The sequence below is a fragment of the Pagrus major genome, chromosome 7, assembly GCF_040436345.1.
Source record: "Pagrus major chromosome 7, Pma_NU_1.0".
In the NCBI taxonomy this organism is placed as follows: Eukaryota; Metazoa; Chordata; class Actinopteri; order Spariformes; family Sparidae; genus Pagrus; species Pagrus major.
Window position 1 is genome coordinate 32,087,144 of NC_133221.1, and position 25,390 is coordinate 32,112,533.

General features: G+C 41.5%; 1 protein-coding gene across 1 annotated transcript in view; it reads right to left on the reverse strand.

The window, feature by feature from the left end:
- The window catches only part of atp2b3b (ATPase plasma membrane Ca2+ transporting 3b), a 76,939-nt gene that overhangs the window by 16,264 nt on the left and 35,285 nt on the right, over positions 1 to 25,390 (reverse strand). Inside the window, 14 exon segments of the mRNA XM_073470051.1 lie at positions 1,262 to 1,444; positions 1,728 to 1,835; positions 8,077 to 8,288; positions 8,956 to 9,169; positions 11,952 to 12,143; positions 17,459 to 17,565; positions 17,655 to 17,742; positions 19,067 to 19,246; positions 19,389 to 19,547; positions 20,594 to 20,669; positions 20,809 to 20,915; positions 21,544 to 21,678; positions 21,770 to 21,879; positions 23,444 to 23,576. Of these exon segments, the coding sequence (XP_073326152.1) occupies positions 1,262 to 1,444; positions 1,728 to 1,835; positions 8,077 to 8,288; positions 8,956 to 9,169; positions 11,952 to 12,143; positions 17,459 to 17,565; positions 17,655 to 17,742; positions 19,067 to 19,246; positions 19,389 to 19,547; positions 20,594 to 20,669; positions 20,809 to 20,915; positions 21,544 to 21,678; positions 21,770 to 21,879; positions 23,444 to 23,576 (2,004 nt within the window).

Genomic DNA, 25,390 nt, shown 5'->3' on the forward strand with positions numbered 1-25,390 from the left:
CAAAACCCTCTTAATGAAACCTGACCACTTTACGCAAAGACAGGCACTTTAGCAGAGAGTCTGCACCGGCTCTCTCACACTGTTTAGGAGGCTGTTAGCAGATTGTTGATGCTGTTTTGCTGTCTTAATGTCCATTCCCACACAAAGCAGTGCGAGAATCAATCAATTAAAGCAATCAAGCAAGTCAACAGCCTGTCTACTTGGCATTTGCCTGTACACATTGTGTAAACACTCATACACACAAGTGCCGCTGCAGCAACACACACAAAATCACAGCATTTATCCTCTCTCATGATGCTTATAAGTGTCTAAAATACCACTTCCGAGTTAGAGAAAGCTTTAGAGAACAGAAGAGTTAGCTGTGTTGGAGAGAAAAAACTGGATCATTATGTTTGGCACAAGTCAGAAGAACAGCACAGACAGGATGAGAGAAGACTGACTGTTGAAGAGTAAGAACAAATCAGATGCAGTGATTAAACTGAACTACAATGGAAGAGTCAATAATGTCAATAAACATTCTTTCTTTCCAAACATCTCTTTAGTTGTGTTAAGGTCACAAGACTGGCAGTTTATTACCTCCGCCAAGGAGGTTACGTTTTAGCCTGTGTCTTTGGTTTGTTGGATGGTTTGTCAGCAGGATTACACAAAATGTGCCAAATGGATTTCCACCAAACTTGGATGGAGGATGCGTCTTAGCCCAGAATAGACCCCATTAGCTTTTGGTGTGGATCCAGATTAAGGGGATCCAGAATTTTTTCACTTTCTTTATCATTGTATATACAATGTCATGTAATTTGATCCCAATTTAGCAGATTTAAATATGTATTATTTGATACTGGATTGGGCTTGACTGAATTAAAGGGCACTGTTGGGCCTTGGCGGAGGTATACACTTGACTGAGTGCCATTCTAGTTTAGGCAGTGTTACTACACAATTGCAGAACAATGGAAATTGTTTTGTCCTCCAAAATAATGAGTAGTTTATCCTAAAGCATTTAATAAAAAGCTAAAGCCATTAGGCATTTATGTTCAGATTCATGTTCTTTGTGATACATAATATTGTCTTTGGTTTTCATGTATCCTATATTTATCATACTTTTGGCACATTCCCCATCTATCTGTACTTCACCTCAAACAAACTGCTTGTGTGTCATGACGACATGAAGCTTCTGGTTGAGGCATTGTGGGGTCTGGATATCTGTGTGTGTTCCTGTGAAAAGGGTTCAGTTATGGTTTGTTTTGTTGGTCCAGTTAAAAGGTACCTGGGTCTGGATGCGGTTGAGGCCTCTGAACCAGAGGATCTGTCCGCGGCGCAGCTCTCTCTCAGCACAGTCGATCTCCTCCTCATCCTCTGCCAGCTCCTCCCCTTCTTCCTCCCCCGGCTCCAGGCCCAGTCCCGCCTCCTTCAGGCAAGGCAGGCGCTCTGTCGGCACCGTGGCGATCACCTGGAAGCCAGGTTTGTTATATTGACATTTGACCAGAAGACAGTATTATGGTGTTATAGTGAGCCACTCGGAGCTATTCCAACCATTTTACATGCATGATGGACCGGATAGTAATAGATTATTTCAACTATCAATCTAAGCACACAATACATCAGAGGGTTTATCTAAGTCAGTGTGAAAATGTTTCCTTAGCTTCACCTCACAGAAAACTCTAGGTTAACCAGGCCTGCCAGCCTACACTTGCTCAGTGTGGTTTGACTCAGCAGGCTGAAGAGCGGCTTACCTGCCCCCAGAGCAGCTCTCCAACTCCCACAAACAGACACCAGAGCCACTGCTCTACGTTGAGAGGAGCACAGCTGAAGGGCTTCCCTCCCCACTGCACAATCACGATCTGCAGCAGAAACACAAGGAGGAACATCATTATTGTGTCACAGTTTTGATGGAGAAACCAGCACTGCTCCTTTTCGTGCTGCTGCACCAACCACAGTCTACACTGTAAAAAAAACCCTGATACAGTCAACACATTTATCCTCTAGTCCATCACAATTCAAAGTAAGATATACAAGATTCAAGATTCAAAGTGTTTAATGTCATATACACAGTAAGGAAACATGTTTCCCTGTACAATAAAATTCTTCCTTTGCTGTCCACAGAATGCCTATATACTGTATACATATATAATATATACAACAAAAATATACAAAATAAAAGCAATTTTAAAAGGCAGCATATGAAAAATAAAGAAAAAAGCAACAACAACAATAATAATAAAAACAGTGCAAACGTGAGCTGTGCAATTATGCATGTGCAATTTGAAAATGTAAACAAATGTAAACAGTTATACGAGGGAGACGTGATTGTAAACTCCTATACAAGGTGGCATTATGACTGTAATCGCTACTGCATCTAATGAAAGTCAAACATAACACATGCAGACATTTTATGTCTGAGTGTTGTAGTTTGTTATTCATGAGGTACATATAAAGCCTCTTAAAACTTCCCGTTCCTCCGTGACGGGGCCCTTATTGGTCCATGACAGGTCCGTGCTTGGACCTGGAAGAGTCCGTGACTGAAATGAGATCCCCTTCGATGACGTAGTGAACGTGGGGTCAATCGTAATGCCCATTAGCGCCATGTGTGGAAACCAGTTGCAATGGTTTATCCATCCACCAGGAGGAGCAGTGATGATGGAAAAATAAAGCATTACTTCAGCGTGAAGTCAGCTGCTCTTACTGTATCATAGGCATACAGTATTTTACGTGTGTGAGAGAGTGTGATTCTCACACAGAGGCTGCCATATCATGAGGTCATCAATATTTTGCTTCAGCTTTTCGTTTTTCAACAGTACTGCAAGAAAGTGAAAGTAATATGGTCGGTCCGTGATCATATTTGTATTTGAAGTATTTGGTTTGAATATTTCACTGGGTGTGGGTGGTTACAAGACACATGACTATTACGCTATTAGGTGACATATTTTCAGCAGAAATGATTGTCTTTGCGCTGTATAATTTTTTCTGATAATCAGAAATTCCTCACGCAGTGGCAGATGATAAAAGAGCTGCAATCAGTGTATAAAAGTGTGTTCACAAACATCCTCTGCGTATTTTGGGAGGGGACAGAGGCCAAACACATTATTAGCATTAGTGCATCTCTTTGTTCTTATTTAATGGCAATCCCAACAGGTTTCCCAGCCCCCCACACTCATCTGGCAGCTGCAGGGTTGTTGAATCAACTAGAGAATTTTGTCAGTGTGCGTCCACAGACACAAAGAGCACAGATAGATCTCAAGGGCGAGAGTCGCCTCTCTAAATCTCAATCAAACTGTCTAAACCTGCCTGTGCTGATAACACATAAAGCAAGAATCTCTTACTACACTGCCTATTCATCCCCTAATATGCTACGAAGAACATTTTTCATCTAGTACTTAGCTAAAATAGAGGAAGGTCATGAACCGGAAGTCCCCACCATTTTATTTATGTACTATGAAAGTGGAGGCTTAAAAAAACAGCAGGCTGGCACCCGATGGTAGGGGAAATTCGAGGCGGCTGTAACTGTATAGTTAACTCTTAGTTAACCAAAATTTGACTTCGCTAACATCAGGTCATGAAAATCTGTTTGTGTATGTAATTTACCTTGCAAGACAGCTGGATTAGCAAGATCAAATGATCATGTAATCTTGTAAATCCATCTTGCCTGGCTTCAAGCTATGAGCTAAACACACAGTGGTTGGCACCAATCAGCATCCTATGAGGAGCTCTTGGAAGCTGTGGTTTAGGTGTGAAGACCAGAGAGATGAGCAAAATATTGTGCAGATTTCCCTCATGTTGCCAAAACAGCTCTGACCCATCAAGGCATACACATAGGACTTCTGAGGGTGTCCTGTGATGTCTGCCACCAGGCCCTTGGTGGAGGATTCTTTCAGTCCTGTGGGTTGCAAGTGGTGCCTCCATGCATCAGACTTGTTCTGGCAAGTCCCACAGATGCTCGATCAGATTGAGATCTGAGAAATCTAGAGGCTGCGTTGACACATTGTCAATGTTATGGGAGTGCAAAGAATCACACTTAGAATTTGATCAATGTTACCCTGTCTTCTCAAAGAACATGTATATCATTTCTACAGCTCTCATGTTTCTGTGATGAATGAGTGGAACACAAACTACTTTGTCACAAAAAAATTTCATGAAGTTTGGTTCAGTAATGAATTTATTATAGGTCTTCTGACAATGTGACCAAATTTGCTGGATCAAAAATAAACATACAGTAACTTGAATGATCAATTTAGGTGATTATAGAAAGTTGTGTGAATTAAGTTCTTCGTAGCATCTTAACTTCTTCTGAGTGATTCTGATTGATAACAGCTACTGACATTTCTGGACCCATTTCAATAGGGCTTGTTGATACACCCATTAGACTCAGCCACAAACACTACAATGTGAAAGTCTAAAGAGCTCAGCATTGATCTGAAAGAGCACATTATTGATTTGAACAAGTCAGGAAAGTCACTTGGAGCCATTTCAAAGCAGTTACAGGTCCCAAGATCAACTGTACAAACAACAGTTTGTAAGTATAAAGCTCATGGCACAGTTGTGTCACTGCCACCATCAGGAAGAAAACACAAACTATCACCTGCTGCTGACAGAAAACTGGTCAGGATGGTCAAGAGTCAACCAAAAACCACCAAAAAGCAGGTCTGCAATGAATTAGAAGCTACTGGAAGACAGGTGTCAGTGTCCACAGTCAAGTGTGTTTTACATCAACATGAGCTGAGAGGCTGCCATGTTAGAAAGAAGCCCTTGATCCAGACACAGCACCTTAAAGCTGGACTGAAGTTTGCTGCTGATCACATGGACAAAGAAAAAACCTTCTGGAGGAAAACTCTGTGGTCACATGAAACAAAAACTGAGTTGTTTGACCACAATGAGCAGCAATATGTCTGGAGGAGAGAAGGTGAGGCCTTTAACCCCAACAACACCACACCTACTGTCAAGCATGGTGCTGGTAGTATTATGCTGTGGGGCTGTTTTGCTGCCAGTGGATCTGCTGCTCTAAAGAAAGTAAATGGAATAATGAAGAAGGAGGATTATCTCCAAATTCTTCAGGAAAACCTCAAACCATCAGCAGAAGATTGGCTCTTGGGTGCAGTCGGGTGTTCCAACAGGACAATGATCCCAAACACACATCAGGAGTGGTAAAGGAATGGATCAATCAGGGTAGAATTGAGGTTTTTGAATGGACTTCCCAAAGTCCTGACTTGAACCCATCAGAACATGTGGACTGTGCTGAAGAAACAAGTCCTACCAGGAAGCTATCACAATTAAGTTGAACTTCACCAATTCTGTCAAGAGGAGTGGTTAAAATTCAGCTGAGGACGACCAGAAGCTTGTGGATGGCTATCAAAAGCAGCTAACTGAGGTGAAAATGGCTGAAAGTAATATAAGAATTACTCTATGTTTATTTTTGATCCAGCAGATTTTGTCATATTTTCAGAAGACCTATAATAAGTTAAATTACAGAACCAAACTTTGTAAATGTTTTTGTGATAAAGTAGTTTTTGTTCCACTCATCATCACAGAGAAATGAGAGCTGTAGAAATCATTGGAACTGAAGACTGCCATGATATACATTTTCTTTCAAGTGGATGGAAACTAAGTAAAAAGTGTTTTACTTAGAATTTTTAGACTTATAAATCAGAGTTTAGGACTATTCTCAAGACCATGATATTGATTTAACCCACTTAACAGGAAATACAGCAAAACTTGCATTATAATGTGGTGTTACTGTAATGCCTTAAAATGGGATAAAGTTAAAAATGGGGCTCCTATAGGCTTACTTGCCTCAGAGGATGTAGAGACAGAATTTTATATAGCAACATGATCATTTACAGCAGGAACAAGGCTCATCAGAGTGACACTATCATCTTGAAACCAAACTGCACAGTCATAAATCTCACTGGGAGTATGATACACTGTATCATATACAGTAATCATTACTTTGTGCAAGGAGGAGAGATCCTTCATTCTTACTTATTTCTCCCTTTTACCTCTGTCAAGTTGTCTCCAGTCTTCAGCTCTGTCATCTCTTCTTTTCCCAATCCTTCTCAAATGTCGCTGTCACTCTCCACCTCCTGATCACTACCATCGCCCTCAAGCTCTCTGTCTTCTCTCATTTCTCCACATGTACCACATGTACATGTACATGTACAGTACCACAGAGAACTGAAAAGCTTCGGAAAATATCCCTCTTCCCTTCCCTCCATCTCTCACTCTGTCTTTGTTTGCTTCTCAGTGTTTTTGTAAACTTACAATTCCCGCTCAGTGAATTTCTTCTGCATTGACTGCGAGTTCATTGGACAAACAGTTCTTCTGAGGGTTCTTTAGTTTGGAATCCTAAATCTGGACATGTATTTGGGGTAAAATTGGGTTATACTGTGAAAGACAATAGCGGGCGAAGTCTCTCCACTTCCTACTCCCCTCATGGGACTTGATTTTTGATCCGACTTGAATTGAGCCATAATCACACATACGATGTTTGTCAATTTAAAAGATAGTTTTGCAAATCGAGACAGTGACAGTTTGTTGTAAAGATGGTAAAATATGACTTAGTTTGTGTGAAAGCACTCAGTGAACATCGCCTCACTCAAAATACGTCACCAACAGGTGAAAATCAGCCAAAACTCTGGCCTCAATTACAGCAGCATTCATTGTAAAGAGAGTTAGTCAGTTCTATGAGCTAGCTTATATTATTATTTATATACTATTACTATAATAATATTTTCAAACTCAATTCAATTCAAACGGAATCAAAAAATAATTTGTCTCTCTCCTCTCACTACCATCCATATTTGTTCAGCAATAAGGTCCCATGGTGGTCCACCTCTCTAACAACCTGTCTGGGCCTTAAGATTATCGCATTAATTTTCTGTACTGTAACAAACTATGAAGTTGGCCAAGACAGCACAGGTCATCACCAAAGCGCAGCACCCTTCTGTTGAAGATGAGAAAGCCCACAGTTCGGATGCAGGGAAAACTGGCGACTCAGACACTGAGGTGGTGAACTGAAGCCAGATCACAGAAATGAAATGTGACAGGCCTTATTCTTTGCATAATTGTTCATCTCACATTTTTATTCACTTAATATCAAACGTTTATTATAGATCCATGTTATCATAATAATTTAAACCATAGTGTCATATCTATCTATAATATATATATATACTAATCTATAAACACCTTTCAATTGTAAAAGAAATAAGCCAACTTAAATCTTAAATGATGTCCCATGGTGGGGCATGAATGAATGCCTAGATCATTTTGGCGAGTAAAGCAGTCAGTCAAATCGCTGTAAAGATATAAAAAGTGCAGTGCCACTAACATACTGCTGCATGCAAAGACTTTTACTGACTTCACGCTGCTAGAGGACAATGTGAATGGAAGAATTCACAGAGGGTGGGGTTTGAGGCTGATCCATGTGCTGATACCAAGTTGATTTGGGATTTACAAAAGGAAATTGCACACTGGCAGGTGTAGTCCAGGCTTAATTTCTTTTGAATATTTTTTGGCACACGCACAGACCTCATTTGTATGACCACAAACATTTGGTAGTTTAATTCATTGATGGAGTACGTTTTCAAACAGTTATTACAAACAGACTTTTTCAGGGGTAAGTATTTACATGATTCCATTCAGTCACTCTGCTGGACCCAAGCAACAATAAAATACCATAAACATACCATATTCCAAGGATCATTTTGTTGCCCATAGAAGTCACCTCCTAAAGAAGTCTGGTCCAGTGTCTGAACCTAACATTCTTCAACTGAGCATTAGAGAGGCTCAGTCAGGTTAAGTTAAGTACAACTAATTTATAACAAAATTTCAGTCAGGGACCTGTGTTGCATGTAATCGCACTCTCTCTTTTACCATCCCCCCCGTCCTTTTCCTCTCCATATCTTTACTGTCACTATCAAATAAATAAGCGAGCCAAAAAAATAAATGATCTAAAGCCAGCGTTAATAATAATAATAATAATAATAATAATATATTGTACTTCTATAGTGCTTTTCTGAATACTCAAAGACTTAAAGAACAACAACAAAACAAAGAAAACAATACAGAGATTAAATGGGTTAACCTTACCTGCACGGCAAAGGTCCCAAGAACGATGGAGCAGAAGATGGGGTTGGCAAATATTCCGTCAAAGACGTTTCTCTCTCCGTGGATCTTGCGAGCGTTGATCTCGTTGAAAAGTTGCATGAGGACAAAGGTGTTAAAAATGATGGTGTAGTGCTCAGAGGGAGGGGAGTGGAGCGGTGCATTGCGGCCACTGTCGATGTTAAACATGCGCTCGCCTAGAGGGTAAAGAAAGGAGTAGATGAGGTGTGAAAAATGGAAAATCTGCTGTGTTGTTTATTACCAGCTGCAACTGCGTCGGCTGGTAATGTTTTTGATTTTTGAGTCTGTGTGTGTCATCATGGGAAAATGTGGTCCTGGAGACACCTTTTGTAGCAGGAACTTCCACAGAAGCAGTTTTGAGTACTTTGCCAGGTCTCACTATGTGTGTCCGTGGATAGATTTTGTCAGCGTGATATTATCACACCTGTGCAAGGTACAGTCATGAAACTGTACAGGTGTGTAGTTGAATCAAAATGAAGGTCAAGTTCAAAGATGGGCATGGTCTGACCATTGAGTACTAATGTAATTATGTAGTAGTGACCACTGAGTGACAGGCGTTGCAACAGGTGTGATCCCATTGCAGGATGGCCTCTAGTTAGGAACTGCATTTGATATGCTGTGGGACACATACTACTTGCTAATGTAGCCGTGTATTTGTGTGTGTGTGGATATGTCTCCACCACCAAGGCATCATTTTTTTTTGTTTTTGGTTAAAAGCACATTAAGGGTTGGGTTTAGGCAAACGGTGTTCTAGTAATCTATTGATCAAAGCCAGCTATTTGAGGCTAGTTGACTAGTAGTGTAATTGCTTGCTGGATTGTGTGTGTAAGTGTGTGTGTGCACCTATGAACAGCAGGGTGAAGATGATGACCAGCTGGTACACTCCATGACCCAGGATGTTCTTCATCATGGTTAGTGAGATGAGCGGGTTGTTCCGGCCGTACGGTTTCCGTAGCAACAGGTCCTCAGTGGGGGGCTCGGTGGCCAGGGCCAAAGAAGCGAATGTGTCCATGATCAGATTCACCCACAGCATCTGCACCGCCTTCAGAGGAGAGTCCTGCAAGGAGATTTGCAACCAGAGGCCTGTGTCACAAATCATGGTCCTATGAATTTGGCTACACTAACCAACTGCTGGTGATTGTGGCCTTTTCATACGGCCCAGATTCCCAATATTAACAGTTGTTCTTGTGTTAAAACAATAGTGTTTAAGACTTTTAATCTATCAGTATGATCATATAGTTTGTTTAATTTGTGTAGTTTTAGGGCCTGTGTCCACATAGTCCACAAGGGAGCTTTGGGAAGAAGTGTTGGCGCACTGAGAGAAAAAACAATGCACACGGGTTTTGTTTCTATGACAACATATCACGACTCTGACTGCTGTTGTATGATAGACTAGCATCACCCCTTTGCTTATTTGCATACTTGTATCTGTTTGTTTGACATTGTTGTTTACCATGAGCTTGTGCTCATACTTTGTATGGATGAGCTTAATTATGGTGTCTCCGCTGTCAAGGTTTTGAGGTAATTTTTTTGTCATTATACCACACAGGGTTACATAACAAAATTGAAAGTTTGTAGTTAACAACCTTTTTTATGGGGCCATCATATTGCAGCATGTAAGTCTTACACTGAGTTCACATCTTTCACAGATCCCATTTTAATGGTAAATGGACTTTTCCAGTCTACTGACCACTCAAAGCACTTTACAACACTTGTCAGATTCACACACACACATTCATACACTGATGGTAGAGGCTGCCATGCAATGTGCCAACTGCTCATCAGGAGCAATTTTGGGTTCAGTATCTTGCTCAAGGACACTTGACATGTAGCTAGGGGAGCCAGGAATTTGAACCAGCAACCTTCCGATTACTAGATGACCCACTCTACCTCCTGAGCTACAGCCGACCCAAATATTAATTATAGGTCTAGGTCTTGTTAATTGTTTGCAATATAAACCTAACACTGTCTTATTGCTAGCTAAAATGCCTTTTTCATGTTAGAAAAGCTAACATGAAAAAGCTAACATCAACTTACAAAAGTTTGAGACTGTGGGTGTCCAATCGAAGGATGGGACAGCACTACTGTCTATTTTTTCTCCACCCAAAGTCTCAAATATCAACTTGGCATTGGCAAGTATCGAGCAGTTGAAGCTCGTGGGGAGGTTGAGCTCGCATTTGTCACACTAATGTTCGCTGGACCGCATATATGCACGCGGATACTGTTCTGTGCGCCCCATTAGCTTCTCACACGTCTGTTTTTTATGTGCGCAGTGTTTTGAGAATATCTAAATGCTATAGTGGACCAAGGCATTGAGTGTGCAGAGGGCAGTGGCCTACAGTGATGCAAAAATACTCTATTGCAAAAAAAAGTCTTGCATTTACAATCTTATTTAAGAAAAAGTACATAAGTATTGTCAGCTTAAATTATCAAAGTACTCTTTATGCAGAAAAATGACCCCTGGGACTAATATATTATTACATATAATCGTAGAGCTAATTTGAATGACTAAATATACTGTGTATACAGTGGGGTTGTGAGATAAAAGAAGAGAAAATTAAGTTCTGTTACGAAAATTTATATTTTGATTTCGGAGATTAATCTAATCTTTGCTTTTTATGAAATTTGAGATATGACAAGAATTATTTTAATCAAACCATCTACAAGGTTTGAAGGAGAGCCCCTAAATAGACACTCTTTTTATGTGTTTACTTTCCACGTTTGTGTTGCTGGAGTTGGCATTAGTGAGGAAAACGGATAATGAATGAAACTTAAGTTCTATGAGTATGTGTTTAGCCCTTTACCTGCATGTTATGACAGGCACATTATTTTTTAACATGCTAAGACATTTGTGATGGTAATGAAGATGTTGCAAAATCCGCTGTAGCAGAACGTTACACCGTTGATGAAACGGGGATACCGCTGACTCCTTAAGGTTTGTAAAGATATCAGTTTTCGCACTTCTGTTCTTAAGTTTGACTTCAATGTATCTGCATTTTTTTTCCCATGCAGACAGGATTTTTTCTCAGCTGTTTGAGCAGGGTTCTCAGTTCTCTTATGTGTTTCAATTGAGAGGCCTGACCAGAAACTGTTCCTTACAGGTTTGTTCTGCAGCATGAATTACCATGACAAAAGAGCTTGGTTTTAGCTCAAGTTATTATTGCAATGCCAGAAAAAATAGAATTATTCCAAGTAATTGTATGCTGTAATACTATAAATGTAATAATAGTAGTGATAATAAAAGTAGTACTTGCCGCTGATTATTCTCTCAAATAACATATTTTTTCAAAATAAAATATCAGAAAGTATATAGATCACTGTGACACCTTCCACTCTTCTGGTGGTCTTGTCCTCTTTTTCTTTTTGCCTTTTCATCATTGTTAATACACATGAGGGACTATGATGTTAAGATCAGAACAGGGATCAGATCAGTGTGGGTTAGACAGAAATGTGTGTCAGTTTTATATTTTGTCTGACAGTGTTCTTGTTGTGGAGGAGATCCTTCGGGTCTAAGGTCATTCACAGGAGTCATTCACTGTACAGATTGTAAAGCCCACTGAGGCAATTGGATCTGTGATTTTGGGCTACATAAATAAAATAGACGTGACTTATGTATTTAACTCTTTCAGTGCATTGCAAACAATATTATTATAATGTTAGAAGGTATTCCTTGCATATTAAACATATGTAATTGTTTCCATGTGTGTCAGCTTGTCTCTGCTTATATTAGCTTAGAGCAAAGATGTGTGTCTGTTTTGTGTGTGTGTGTGTGTGTGTGTGTGTGTGTGTGCAGTAATGCATGTGTGTCAGCATATATGTTTATTAATAAATCTGTCTACCTGAGTGATGCAGGCCCCAGTGAAGGCCACGATGACAGCCACTACGTTGACTGTGAGCTGGAACTGCAGGAACTTGGAGATGCTGTCGTAGACATTTCGTCCCCACATCACCGCCTTGACAATGCTGCTGAAGTTGTCATCAGTCAGGATGATGTCAGATGCCTCTTTAGCCACATCTGTCCCCGCAATACCCTGACATAGATTGAGACAGTTAGGAGAAGAGAAAGACGCATAACATGATTCATGCAAGCATTCAAACATCCACAATATCATAGCGTGCTACTGTCTCAGTATTGCGTTGGCCTGCCTCAAGTGCTGCCACTCACAGTGAGTAAGAGCTGTGGCCAAAATTATACGTATCCACACTATTAAAAACATGTGTAGCAGACACAGCTCAGCCCAGTTACATTAGGTAGGTAATTTTAGGTCTGTTTCCAACAAACTGATTCCTCCCCACTTAACAGCCACAAAACTATCATAGTGATGCTATCCAGATTGGGGAGGTTGACCACTCCAAAAGAAGGACGAACGTCTCAAAGGATTTACAATAAAGGCCTGGTGAGATTATCACGGCCAAAAGGACAAATGACACCCCCACATGGTGGAGATGGGGTCTGTTCTACAGTTTGGGAATAATCAGACCTCATCTTTGATTGGTACCGACTTGTTTGCTTTAATAGCTGTGGACATCAACATCAAATGGACTGTAAGTAACACTACAGTGTGAAGCACCCTTTCTGTCACATCCCTGACACAAACACACATGATTTTGAAAAAAACCCTTTCCCCAAGTGGGGAGCCTGGCAGATAACAGCAGGGATCATAAATCTGCCTGGATACCAATTTGACTGAGCATTAAATGCTACTACCTTTGCAGCACCCTTTAAAATCAATACAAAGTAACTGTTTTATTCATTCGCCATCAAAATTCTTGTTCAAGGTAAAGAAAAATTCTATTACTTTTACACTTTCCAAGCCTGAGTTATTCATTTAAGATTTACACCGAATCTCTAACGTGTGACAATACTGCCATCTACCGATCATGTATGGGTTATTTCTTCTACATTAATACGTATCTAGACTAAGCAACAACAATTACAAATAGTGAAGGAAATGGTGCAGAATCTCCATCTTCAGCAGGACTGAGAATTACTGTTCAGAGGAACGTGTGAAACAATGAACTGCAGTTTAATGTGGCAACACTATGAGTTTACACTACATTTACATTTAGGGCATTTAGCAGACGCTTTTGTCCAAAGCGATAATACATTTGTCACAAGAAAGAAACCACAACATATCACCGTCGATTAAGTAGAAAAGAAAAGATAGAAACAATTTTTAAGCCCTCATCCGAGCAAAGTAGCTGCTATTTATCAAGGATACCATAATTACAAAAGTGCTATGATGTAAGTGCTTAGGGTGAGAACATACAAGTGCATATAATTTTTAAATTTTTATTTTTTTGGGGGTGGGGGGGTTGGGAGGGAGTCATGCTATGCGGGGTCGAGGTGAAGTCTGAACAAGTGAGTCTTGAGTCTTTTGCAGAAGATGGCGAGTGATTGGTGACATTGGTAAGGAGGAAAGACCGGATCCTGCAGATGTTGTAGAGGGCAAATCTGCAGGATCGGGCCACCGCGGTGATGTTGGAAGCGCAGGATAGTCCGTTGTCGAGGATTACGCCGAGGTTCCTCGCAGTCGATGAAAGCGATACCGTGACGTCTTCAACAGTGACTGACTGGTCCATGTGAGGGCAGTCTTTACCCGGGATGAAGAGGAGTTCAGTTTTACTAAGGTTGAGCTTGAGATGATGCGTAGTTGTCCAAGCGGAGATGTCTGCCAGACATTCCGAGATGCGCGTGGCAACGTGGGTATTGGAGGATGGGGGAAAAGAGAGGAACAGTTGGGTTCCATCAGAATAACACTAAATAAATGTACTGAAGTACTTCAGCTGAGTATAGTTTAAAGGTAAAAGTACTTAGAGTTTGAGGTTTCAGACTCTTTAAATCAGTGTACATTTTTCAATGTTCTGTCAGCGATGAAAGTAACCAGGTACAAGCAGTGACCAGGTGGTGGAGTAGTTTTTTCAGGTCACAAGACCTCAGTACAAGGACTGAGACAACTTTGCCTGGGACATAGATTTTTTTTGTTTCCAATAGTTTTTCTTAATGCTGTTTTTATAGTTTATAACCTATTTATTTAAATCAATGTAAATATTTGTACATATTACTATGCCACTAATAACCAACAACTATAGATGTCAATAAAGTAAAGAAACATCATTTCCATGCCAACTCACAAAATCCAGAACTTTTCCCAGTTCATGTCATGGATTTTCTCAAAAAGACTCAAGTTGAAACTTCCATTTAATTCATGAGACATTACAAAATTTAAAGTTATGAATTTTTCAAGTTTTGCCCCAGAGCCAAATTTCAGCGTGATTCTTTGTATGTGTATTCTCAGCCTCACTTATCACTAATTTTCACTGGATTAGGAATAAATTTGTCCTGAACATTCAAGAGACCCCATGGAAACCTGGTATTCTGTATTCATTTAAATAGTTGTTGAAGATAATATGATAGATAATATGTAGAAGAGTGCAGAGTTTTCAGCAGTATTTACATTAAAAAACAGTGGCAGACTTTCCAACAGTATTTAAATAAAAAAAAACTGTGCAGAATTTTCAACAGTATGTACACTGAACAAAAATATAAACACAACACTTTTGTTTTTGCTCCCATTTTTCATGAGCTGAACTCAAAGATCTAAAACATTTTCTATATACACAAAAGACCATTTCCCACAAATAATTTTCTCAAATCTGTCTAAATCTGTGTTAGTGAGCACTTCTCCTTTGCCGAGATAATCCATCCCACCTCACAGGTGTGGCATATCAAGATGCTGATTAGACAGCAGGTGATTAGTGTGCCTTAGGCTGGCCACAATAAAAGGCCACTCTGAAATGTGCAGTTTTGCTCATTGGGGGGGTCTGGGGGGGTCAGAAAACCAGTCAGTATCTGGTGTGACCACCATTTGCCGCATAGAGTTGATCAGGTTGTTGATTGTGGCCTGTGGAATGTTGGTCCACTCCTCTTCAATGGCTGTGCGAAGTTGCTGGATATTGGCAGGAACTGGAACACGCTGTCGTATACGCCGATCCAGAGCATCCCAAACATGCTCAATGGGTGACATGTCCGGTGAGTATGCTGGCCATGCAAGAACTGGGATGTTTTCAGCTTCCAGGAATTGTGTACAGATCCTTGCAACATGGGGCCGTGCATTATCATGCTGCAACATGAGGTGATGGTCGTGGATGAATGGCACAACAATGGGCCTCAGGATCTCGTCACGGTATCTCTGTGCATTCACAATGCCATCAATAAAATGTACCTGTGTTCGTTGTCCATAACATACGCCTGCCCATACCATAACCCCACCGCCACCATGGGCCACTCGATCCACAACGTTGACCGTGAAGAGAACACCTCTCCAACGTGCCAGACACCATCGAATGTGAGCATTTGCCCACTCAAGTCGGTTACGACAACGAACTGCAGTCAGGTCGAGACCCCGATGAGGACGACGAGCATGCAGATGAGCTTCCCTGAGACGGTTTCTGACAGTTTGTGCAGAAATTCTTTGGTTATGCAAACCGATTGTTGCAGCAGCTGTCCGGGTGGCTGGTCTCAGACGATCTTGGAGGTGAACATGCTGGATGTGGAGGTCCTGGGCTGGTGTGGTTACACGTGGTCTGCGGTTGTGAGGCTGGTTGGATGTACTGCCAAATTGTCTGAAACGCCTTTGGAGACGGCTTATGGTAGAGAAATGATCATTCAATTCACGGGCAACAGCTCTGGTGGACATTCCTGCAGTCAGCATGCCAATCGCACGCTCCCTCAAAACTTGCGACATCTGTGGCATTGTGCTGTGTGATAAAACTGAACATTTCAGAGTGGCCTTTTATTGTGGCCAGCCTAAGGCGCACCTGTGCAATAATCATGCTGTCTAATCAGCATCTTGATATGCCACACCTGTGAGGTGGGATGGATTATCTCGGCAAAGGAGAAGTGCTAACTAACACAGATTTAGACAGATTTGTGAACAATATTTGTGGGAAATGGTCTTTTGTGTTGCAGAAAATGTTTTAGATCTTTGAGTTCAGCTCATGAAAAATGGCAGCAAAAACAAAAGTGTTGCGTTTATATTTTTGTTCAGTGTACATAAGAAAAATAAATTTGTCAAAAGATGCATGGAGATCAGGGGGTATTGCACAGTGGTTTTTCTGACAGTGATGAGTGAGCCTGTCAGAGGGGAGGAGCTTGAACAGTTCCTGTCAGGGGTGAGAGGGGTCTGCAGAGATTTTACCTGCCAGTTTCCTGACCCTTGACCGGTACAAGTCCCGTACTGAGGGCAGGTCGGCTCAAATATTTTTTTCTGCAGACCAAATTGTCCGTAGCAGTGTGTTCCTGTCCAGTTTGGTTGCAGATCCAAACCAGACAGTGATGGAAGTGCAGAGAACAGAATGTATGATCCCAATGTAGAACTGGATCAACAGCTCCTGAGGTAAGTTGAACTTCCTGAGCTGTTGCATGATGTACAACCTGTGCTGGGCCATTTTCCAGACAGTGTCTATGTGGGAGGACCACTTCAGGTCCCGGGAGATTGTCATCTGCAAATTTCAGGAGTTTCACAGAAGTGTCCCCTGAGGTGACAGTCATTCATGAAGAAGGAGAAGAGCATTGGAGAGAGGACACACCCCTGGGGGGCGCCCGCACTGATAGTCCAGGTAGTCCCACTTCTCTCCAGAAAGGTATAATGTATGGACAAGACCAGAAAAAATTAACAGAATCTGCAGAAACCACACCACACTCTGTGAACCACTTAATTAAGACTTCTGATTCAGAGTAATAAAAAAGAATGTGTTTGATTCTTCCAGCAGCAATCTCGCCAGAAACAGAATTTGTGGAAGTGGATTGATTTTTAATTGTTAGGAGAACATCGTCTGTGAATAGAGAGATTTTGTTTTCAGCGCCTCTTATGATTATACCCTCCAGAGCAGTCTCCTCTCTGATAGCTTAGGCAACTGGCTCGATAAAAAAAATTAAAAGAAGTGGGCTTAATGGGCAGCCTTGCCTACATTCTCGTTGTAGCATTATGTGATCTGAGAGACACCCATTAACTTTTATCCTCGCTGTTGGAGAGTAATAGAGCGTGCTTAGGCATTATATAAATATATCACTAAAACCAAATCTTTCCATAAGTTGAAATAAGAAATCTCATCCTACAGAATCAAACGCCTTCTCAGCATCAAGGCTGAGAAGGCCTACACCTGATGTTCCTTCAGAAATGTAATTATAATAAGATATTGTGTTATTGTGCATTTGCCTATTACTTACAAAAACTGTCTGGTCCTCATCTATCAAGGAAGGAATTTTTTGTTTTAGTCACTTATTAACTACTGAAATATAAAATGGAAATAGACATTGATGGTGAATAATATGTCAGGTTACCATGGCAAAGCCCACATCAGCTTTCTTCAAAGCTGGCCCGTCATTGGTTCCATCTCCTGTTACTGCAACAACCTGCCTCTGTTCTATGACGCTGCTGTCGATGATTCCTGGATACAAATAGGCAAAAAACAGGCTATAAGTGTATGTGAATGAATGTGTGTGTGCATGTGTTTAGGTTATTAAACTCGAGACTCACCTTTGACCAGCGTGTGTTTGTCTGTTGGCGAGGACCGAGCCAACACGCGGAGTTTGGGCCAGATTTTGTCAATACGTTCCTGTTCAATCTGTCAGCCAGATGAAAAGCAAGAGGGAGAAAAATTGTGTGATGATGAATAACACAATAGTGGACCTTTTTAACTATTTTCTCCATGCACTAGAAGTCACTCTTTATCCAGAGTGTCACATCCAGAGTTTAACTTAACATATGATGGAGGTAAAAAGCATCAAAGCCGCACTGTTAAACTGGCTCTTACATAGTGCTATCTTGAAATTAACCGCACTACACTCTTACCATTTGGATACACTGGACAATAATGTATGTTTGTGAAGTGCATGTGCTATTTACAGCATGTATCTTTTTACTGGCTGCACCTGCAGGGCACATACGGCATACCCTTGTGTCGGTCACATGCAACACAAGACAGTGAGCTTTTGTTTTAGGATTTTGTCTTAGTTTTTGAGTCCAGCACAGCACTGTGAAACTTAAACTTTATTTCACCGAGTTTGTGTCATATCAGTAGGTTAACATCTACAAACTTGAATAGGCTATTGTCGTTTAACCACTAGCACTTTTGGCCACGGCAAGTCAAACCAAGCCACGCAGTTTTGCTTTTCCATCACCAGTTTTACTGTGGCGAGTTGAGCCAAGCCGCACCAGCGATGGACCTGCTCCGGACCAGGGCCAAGCCATGGATCGGACTTGTTCTGGCACATCCAACAGATGCTCAATCAAATTGGGATCTGGGGAATTTGGAGGCCACGTCAACACCTTGGGCCACACCCCAAAAACTGTTGGCCTGGCCTCTCAATTCCCCAGATCCCAATCTGATTGAGCATCAGTTGGATGTGCCAGAACAAGTCCGATCCATGGCATCCAACATACAAGGCCCAAAGGATCTACCACAAACTTCCTGTTGTCTGACACCACAGGACACCCCCAGAGGTCTTGACCATGTCTTGACAGGTCAGAGCTGTTTTGGCTGCACAAGGGGAACCTGCTCAATACTAAGTAGGCTGTTGTAATGTTGTGGCGCATCAGTGTATATATATGTACATATACATATACGTACGTATACATATGTACACACACAAACAGATTTTTTTATTTCTTAATTTATGACACAATTTCAGTATTTTAGATAATTAGAAGATACTCCAAGAAATTACATTGCAATAGGCAAAAATACCTTTGAAGGCACTGGCGGACCATCTCTATTGCAAAGTTCAAACGGTTAACTGTATACATTAATCCAAGTGACAGTAGATATTAGAAGCTAAATGAAAGCAATGTGTCAGTGGGCTCCTTCCACCAATTTTATTTGGTAGCCTCCAAAACATCATAGACCAAAAAACATTTTTAAAAATGAGTGAGTTCCTAACCCAACTCACCTCTCCTTTCTCATTCCTGATTCGTCGGTTGAAGTCTTTGCCCTCTAAACAGATAAAGTCATCCCCAGGGTGGATGATGCCACATTTAGCAGCAATGGCCCGGGCTGTGTTAATGTTATCGCCAGTCACCATTCGCACTGTAATGCCTGCACGCTGACACTTACGAATGGCCTCAGGTACCTTAGAGGGACAGGGACATTTTTTCACAGAAAGACACAATGTCAAGTTCTTTTAAAATACAGGTTCTAGTCACATATTGTGGATTGCACAGTTCCAGCTGAAACTCAAGCTACAGACACACATACACTCCACGGTACCCTACCTCAGGCCGCACAGGGTCCTCTATCCCAACCACGGTTATGCAGGTCAACTCTGTCACTATTTCTGCCTCGTTGTCCCACTCTGGCTCTGGATTGGACGGTAGGTCCCGATATGCAATGCAGATGGTCCTCAACCCCTCACATGCCATTGGCTCAATCACCTGTTTATCAATCATTAGCACAACTGCGGTCAGGAGGAAGAACACATCACCACCCATCACACTACAGACTCATTAACTTGGTGTATACAAAAATGTTATTTACATTACTATCCCACCATCTGGTGGACAAAAGTTATGTCTGATGACCTTTAGAATGCCTTGGTGGGAACGCTCTCTTAAAAAGCTGAAGGGAAAAGAACCCCACCCTGCTGCAGACAGCATAGGGAAGAGTATTTCCATTTATGCTACTTTATACTGCTACTCCACTACATTTCAGAAAGAAATGTTGTAGTTTTACTCCACAGCTATTATTGCTTGTTATTTTTCAGGTTAAGACTTTATGGAAGAAACAACACAACATTGGATTGTTTTGGGCTTATGACCCCATGTCTGGCTGGGGCCCCCTTGTCATATACAGTATGTTTTTTTTTTTTAATTATTTTTTTGGCCTTTTCATGGCTTTATTGACAGAACAGCTGAAGATAGACAGGAATCAGGGTGAGAGAGAGATGGGGAGTGACACGCAGCAAAGAGCCCCAGGCCGGGACTCGAACCCAGGGCTGCTGCAGCGAGGGCAAAGCCTCTGTACATGGGACGCCTGCTCTACCAACTGAGCTAAACAGCGCCCCATATACAGTATGTTTTTAGCAGTTCCACTTAAGAGACATTTCCTCTCTAAGAGAGTACATTTGTGTACATTTTGCTACAAATACTTAAGTACTTTTAGTGGGATTTTGAATGCAAGGTATTTACTTTTAATGGAATGTTTTTACATTGTGTATTGGTACTTTTACGTATCTAAATGTTCTGAATCCTACATCCACCACCGACCTTGATAAGAGTTTTCAAATGCAATTAGTATACAATGATAGCTGAAGGATGGGAAATGACTTGTATGACAAAGATCCATTGCTCAGGAGATATTGCAATGACATGATCAGCATTTTAACCCCTATTTCACCAGGCTGATCCACCTAAATTAATTCTAGAATGATAAAGTGAAGATACCATTATGCATATCAGAGCTTAAAGTCGCCAAGTCTCACCTGTTTGACCATCTCATCTCTGTCACGTGGGCGGAAACTGCGCGCTTCTCCATTGGCATCTAGGATGCTGGAGCACCTGGAGAGAGATGGAAGGACATAAAATGGTGACAGGACTGATGAGTAGAACCTATTTTGTTTCTTACATTCAAACACAGTCCCCTCTGTTTATTTGCATCAGACCACCTCTGCCTCCCTCATCCTCCTCCGTCACTCACTTCTTCAGCATGATCTCGGAGGCTCCTTTGCTGTAGAGACGGAAGGAACCGTCAGGCAGCTTGATCACCGTACTCATGGATTTACGCACTGAGTTGAATGTATACACCTGAGAGAGCGAGGGAGAGCAAGATGTATGATTCAGGAGAGTAAAAGATGAGGCAGGCAGACATATCCCTTACTGGAAAACCAGCTCTGAGTGTGTTGGATTGTGTACTGAAGGGTTCACATCTGCATCAGTGTAAAAGAGATGATGCTGGCTGGTCAAGCTTGCTGGATGTCAAATCAGTGTAAAGCAATTGATTTAAAGATTAACTGTTTTGTATTCCAATGAATCTGTACTGTATTGCAGCTTTGTTGTAATGTTGTCCCCTTCCCTATTTGTTATGGATTTTTCTCTCGGAGGGTAAAGACAGCGTTTATGAGCAAGAGACCCTGTAAATGATCTGTTTCAGTACAATTACAGGGAAGCTGGTGCGGCCTGTATTGCTTTGAAATAAATTGCTAAAAGTTCAGCTTACACATGCACATATGAAGATGTACAAAAACATGAGGCAAACTAGATGATAAAAATCAAAAAGGCAACACAATTGATAGTCTATTGACGATGATTCAGTTGTATACATTAAGTTTAAATAAACTGTAATAGAACCTCCTGTCAAAGCTGCAGTTGTCACTTTTATAGTGCTATAAATAAGCTGAAAGTTGTGAAGGATTAGTGGTACATGGTTTCCTACCTTATATAGTCTCTCCTCAGGGATCTGCTCTCTGACAGGGGTGTAGTCCTGCTGTAGGTCTAATACAAATCCCAGCAGGCCACACTCTGTCTTGTTGCCCACCTGCTTAGCCAGACCCCCCTCCACATCTGGTGGCTGATAGAGAGTATGATTGAAGCAAGTTAGTGTCACAAAATGACTTTCTGTATTACAGTGGCATGGCAAGGCATGTCTATGCATGACTCACTAAGATCTTGGAGGTGTAGGCGCTGTTGATAGCAATAGCATTGACTAACAGATCCAGTGTCCGGGGGTTGAGCTGTCCAGGGTCCGGGATCACACGGTGGTGTGTGTCACCTGGGAAAACAATCTCACGTTAATGTGTATACATTATAATCTCTCAAGTGCCTCAAACTGCCGCCCAAGTGCCACTTCCAGCACCCCCTCAGACTGTGGGAGAAATGAACAAGACAGAGCTGTTTGATGAAGACCTGCAGGCAACATGCTGTACACCTACAACTTCTCAGTGAGGTAACGACTCCCTTTCCCTCATTAATGTTATCAGGTACCCTATTATGATTGAGGGCATACAGATGTGTACTTCTGTTTGTTGAATCTGAAGAAAATATGAGCAGAAGTGCTGCCAGGGGTCTGGCAAGAAATAAAGTACAAATGTATTTCATTTGTTAGTTGAGTGCAAAGTTTAATTTAGTTTAATTAATTGCACATACCAATATTTGCCATAAGCATTTAAAATATTTCACTGTAAAATGATTTTAGTAGATAAGTGAATCTATGTATAGACAGACATTATAAACCTTAAAAGGAGGTTATATTTCAAGCTTGAAGTACTCCATTGGTACAAAAATTTAAAATACAAGAATCTGGATTTGAGAGAGTGGTGTAGCTCCTTTAAGAACAGGGCAGTTCATAGTGAAACATAGCTCAGTGGCTGAGCTCAGAGCAGATGGCTGTTTGCCACCGGAGCAGACGCAACATTTAGCAGGTTACAGTTTGAATAAACTCTGCAGTTCCTCAATACACAAGAACACCTCATGTTGAGGGACAGCTATTGTTATCACTGCTAATATCCCTGCTATTTTTATCCATGCTAATATTCCTGCTAATGATGTTAATCATGCTGTAACGGCAGTCTGCTAGTAATGGTATAACGTTTGACTATTAACCACATGAGCATTCTGGGTTTGAGAAAGAATGTAAGTTAGACAGTTAACAGGCTGGAGTGGGACTTTTCCATTCAGTAAGCTCAGCAGCGTTTAGTCATCTGCCTCCATCATGTTTACAAGGCTGCTGTGGAGCATGAAGGGAACGTGTTCAGTGTTCGGTGCCATTAATCTGCGTTATAATTTTGAATGTATTATTAAGGCCCGAGCAGCGAGTCTTTCTTTCTTTCTTTCTTTCTTTCTTTCTGTCTTTCTTTCTTTCTTTCTTTCTTTCTTTCTTTCTGTCTGTCTGTCTGTCTGTCTTTCTTTCGTTCTTTCTATGCCAAAGTAATTCACTTTTTATAGGACCTAAACATGCTCAAAAACTCATGAAAGCTTCAAACCGATCAACTTAAAATTTTGTCAGGGCAATCTTAACAATTATGCAATTAAGTTATTGAAAGCTTGAGTTTTCACTTAAGGGCATGGCCATGACAGGGTGGCGAATATCAGCTGCCATACCACCAGACTACAGAGCAGCTTCATTCCCCAGACTGAGACTCCTTAATTAATCCTCAACACTCCATCTGTCTTGTCCATTTACGTAATTTTGTTATCGTGAGTAGTATAACTGACTACAACTATCATTTTGTTGTTCAATCCTGTGTTGTAGAATCACACATACATTGAATCTTGAACCTTAAATCTTGGTGAATTTTATTTAAATATTATGTATGATTTTTTTTGTTTTCACTCACCTAAGAAAGTCTGCACCACAGTCATGCGGTTGGTAGTGAGGGTGCCGGTCTTGTCAGAGCAGATGGCTGTGGCATTGCCCATGGTCTCACACGCGTCCAGGTGACGTACAAGGTTATTGTCCTTCATCATTTTCTACATATGAGATAGTGATGGAGAGCAGAGGGATGTGGGAGGAGTGGATGGAAGGGTGTAATGAGAATGAATGATAATGGATAGAGGAGGGACACAAGGACAGAGGCAGAGTAAAATGGATTGACTGAAAGAGGTAGAGAGGGAGGCAGCGAAAACTGGTCATTTCAATAAAAAATTCAGGAGCAGATAAAAGACTGTTTTATTTAAGATATTTTTGAAGGACCATGTACGTATGGGTAAAGAATATAAGGTACACGGTACATTTATTGTCATTTTTACAATCACAAGGGTTTGAAAAACAAAACTACGTTTGAGTCCTTTGAATCCTGCAACATATATTTCAGAAAATGAAGTGTGAAGTCTTCTGTATCTTTTGTCAGGTGGCAGCAGGGTGAACAGACTGTGGCTGGGTGGGTTTCCGTAGGAAGTAGAGGCTTTTCTGTGCTTTTTTAACCAGGGTGGTGATGTGTGATGACCAACATAGGTTCTCAGTGATGGTAATTCCAAGGAACCTAAAACTGTTCACCTGTTCCACCTCAGCTTCACTGATGTAGACAGGGGTGTGTGTCTTTGCCTCCTTCTTTCTAAAATCAACAATCAGCTCCTTGGTTTTGCTGACGTTGAGCAGTAAATTGTTCTCTCTGCACCACCCTGCAAGATTGTTGAATTCCTCCCGATATCAACTCACCATATTTATAATGCGGCTGATGATGGTGGTGTTGTCCACATACTTCACAATAGACTTCTCCTGATGTCTGGGAGTGCAGTCATGGTGTACAGTGTGAACAGGAGGGCTGAGCACACAGCCCTGGGGGGCTCCAGTGATTAGAACTAATGTAGAGGAGGTGTCATTGCCTTGTGAGGAAGTCCAATATCCAGTTGCAGAGTGTTGTACTCAAGTGTTTAGTTTTCCAATCAGCTTCATGGGTAAGATTGTGTTGAATGCTGAGCTGAAGTCAACAAACAACATTCTGATGTAGCTGTTCTTATTCTCCAGGTGCTTGAAAACTGAGTGAAGGTCAATCGATATGGCTTCCTCTGTGGATCTGTTGGTTCTGTCGGCTGAGTCTTTGAGGAGATCGAAGCGAGCATAAAATGCGTTCAGCTCATCCAGCAGCGTGGCCTCACACATGATGGGGGCACTCCTGCTTTTGTAGCCTGTGACATTTGGAATCGCCACATATTTCTAGTGCTGTTGGTGTTGAGGTCCCTCTCCAGTCTCTGCTGATGTCTCCTCTGTGCCTTCTTGATGCCAGCTTTCAGTCTTGCTCTGGCGGTGATGTATGTTTCTGTGTCACCTGACCGTAAGGATGCTTTTTGTCTCTGAACAGAGCCCTCATAGTGGATTGGTCTATCTGGAGTCAAATATCTCTGGGTCTTATTCATAGATGAGGGCAAACTGAGATGAACAGAGTTGCATCAGCAGTAATGCAGGCATTGTACCACAACATTGTGATGAAGAGAGAAAGGTGAGCCAGAAGGCAAGCTTTCACTTTACCAGTTAATCTAATTTCCAACTGTCAGGTCTGGGCACGAGCATTCGGTAGTGACCGAACACATGAGATCAAGGATACAAGCAGCTGAAATGAGTTTCCTCAGCAGGGTGGCTGGGCTCAGACATCGGCAGAGAGCCCCTGCTCCTTTGCGTCAAAAGGAGTCAGTCCAGGTGGTTCGGGCATCTGATCAGGATGTCACCTAAGCACCTCACTTTGGACATTTTCCGGGAACGTCTAACTGGGAGGAGACCAGAGCATGCTGGTAGGATTACATATGTTATCTGGCCTGAGAATGCCTCGGGATCCCCCACGAAAGCC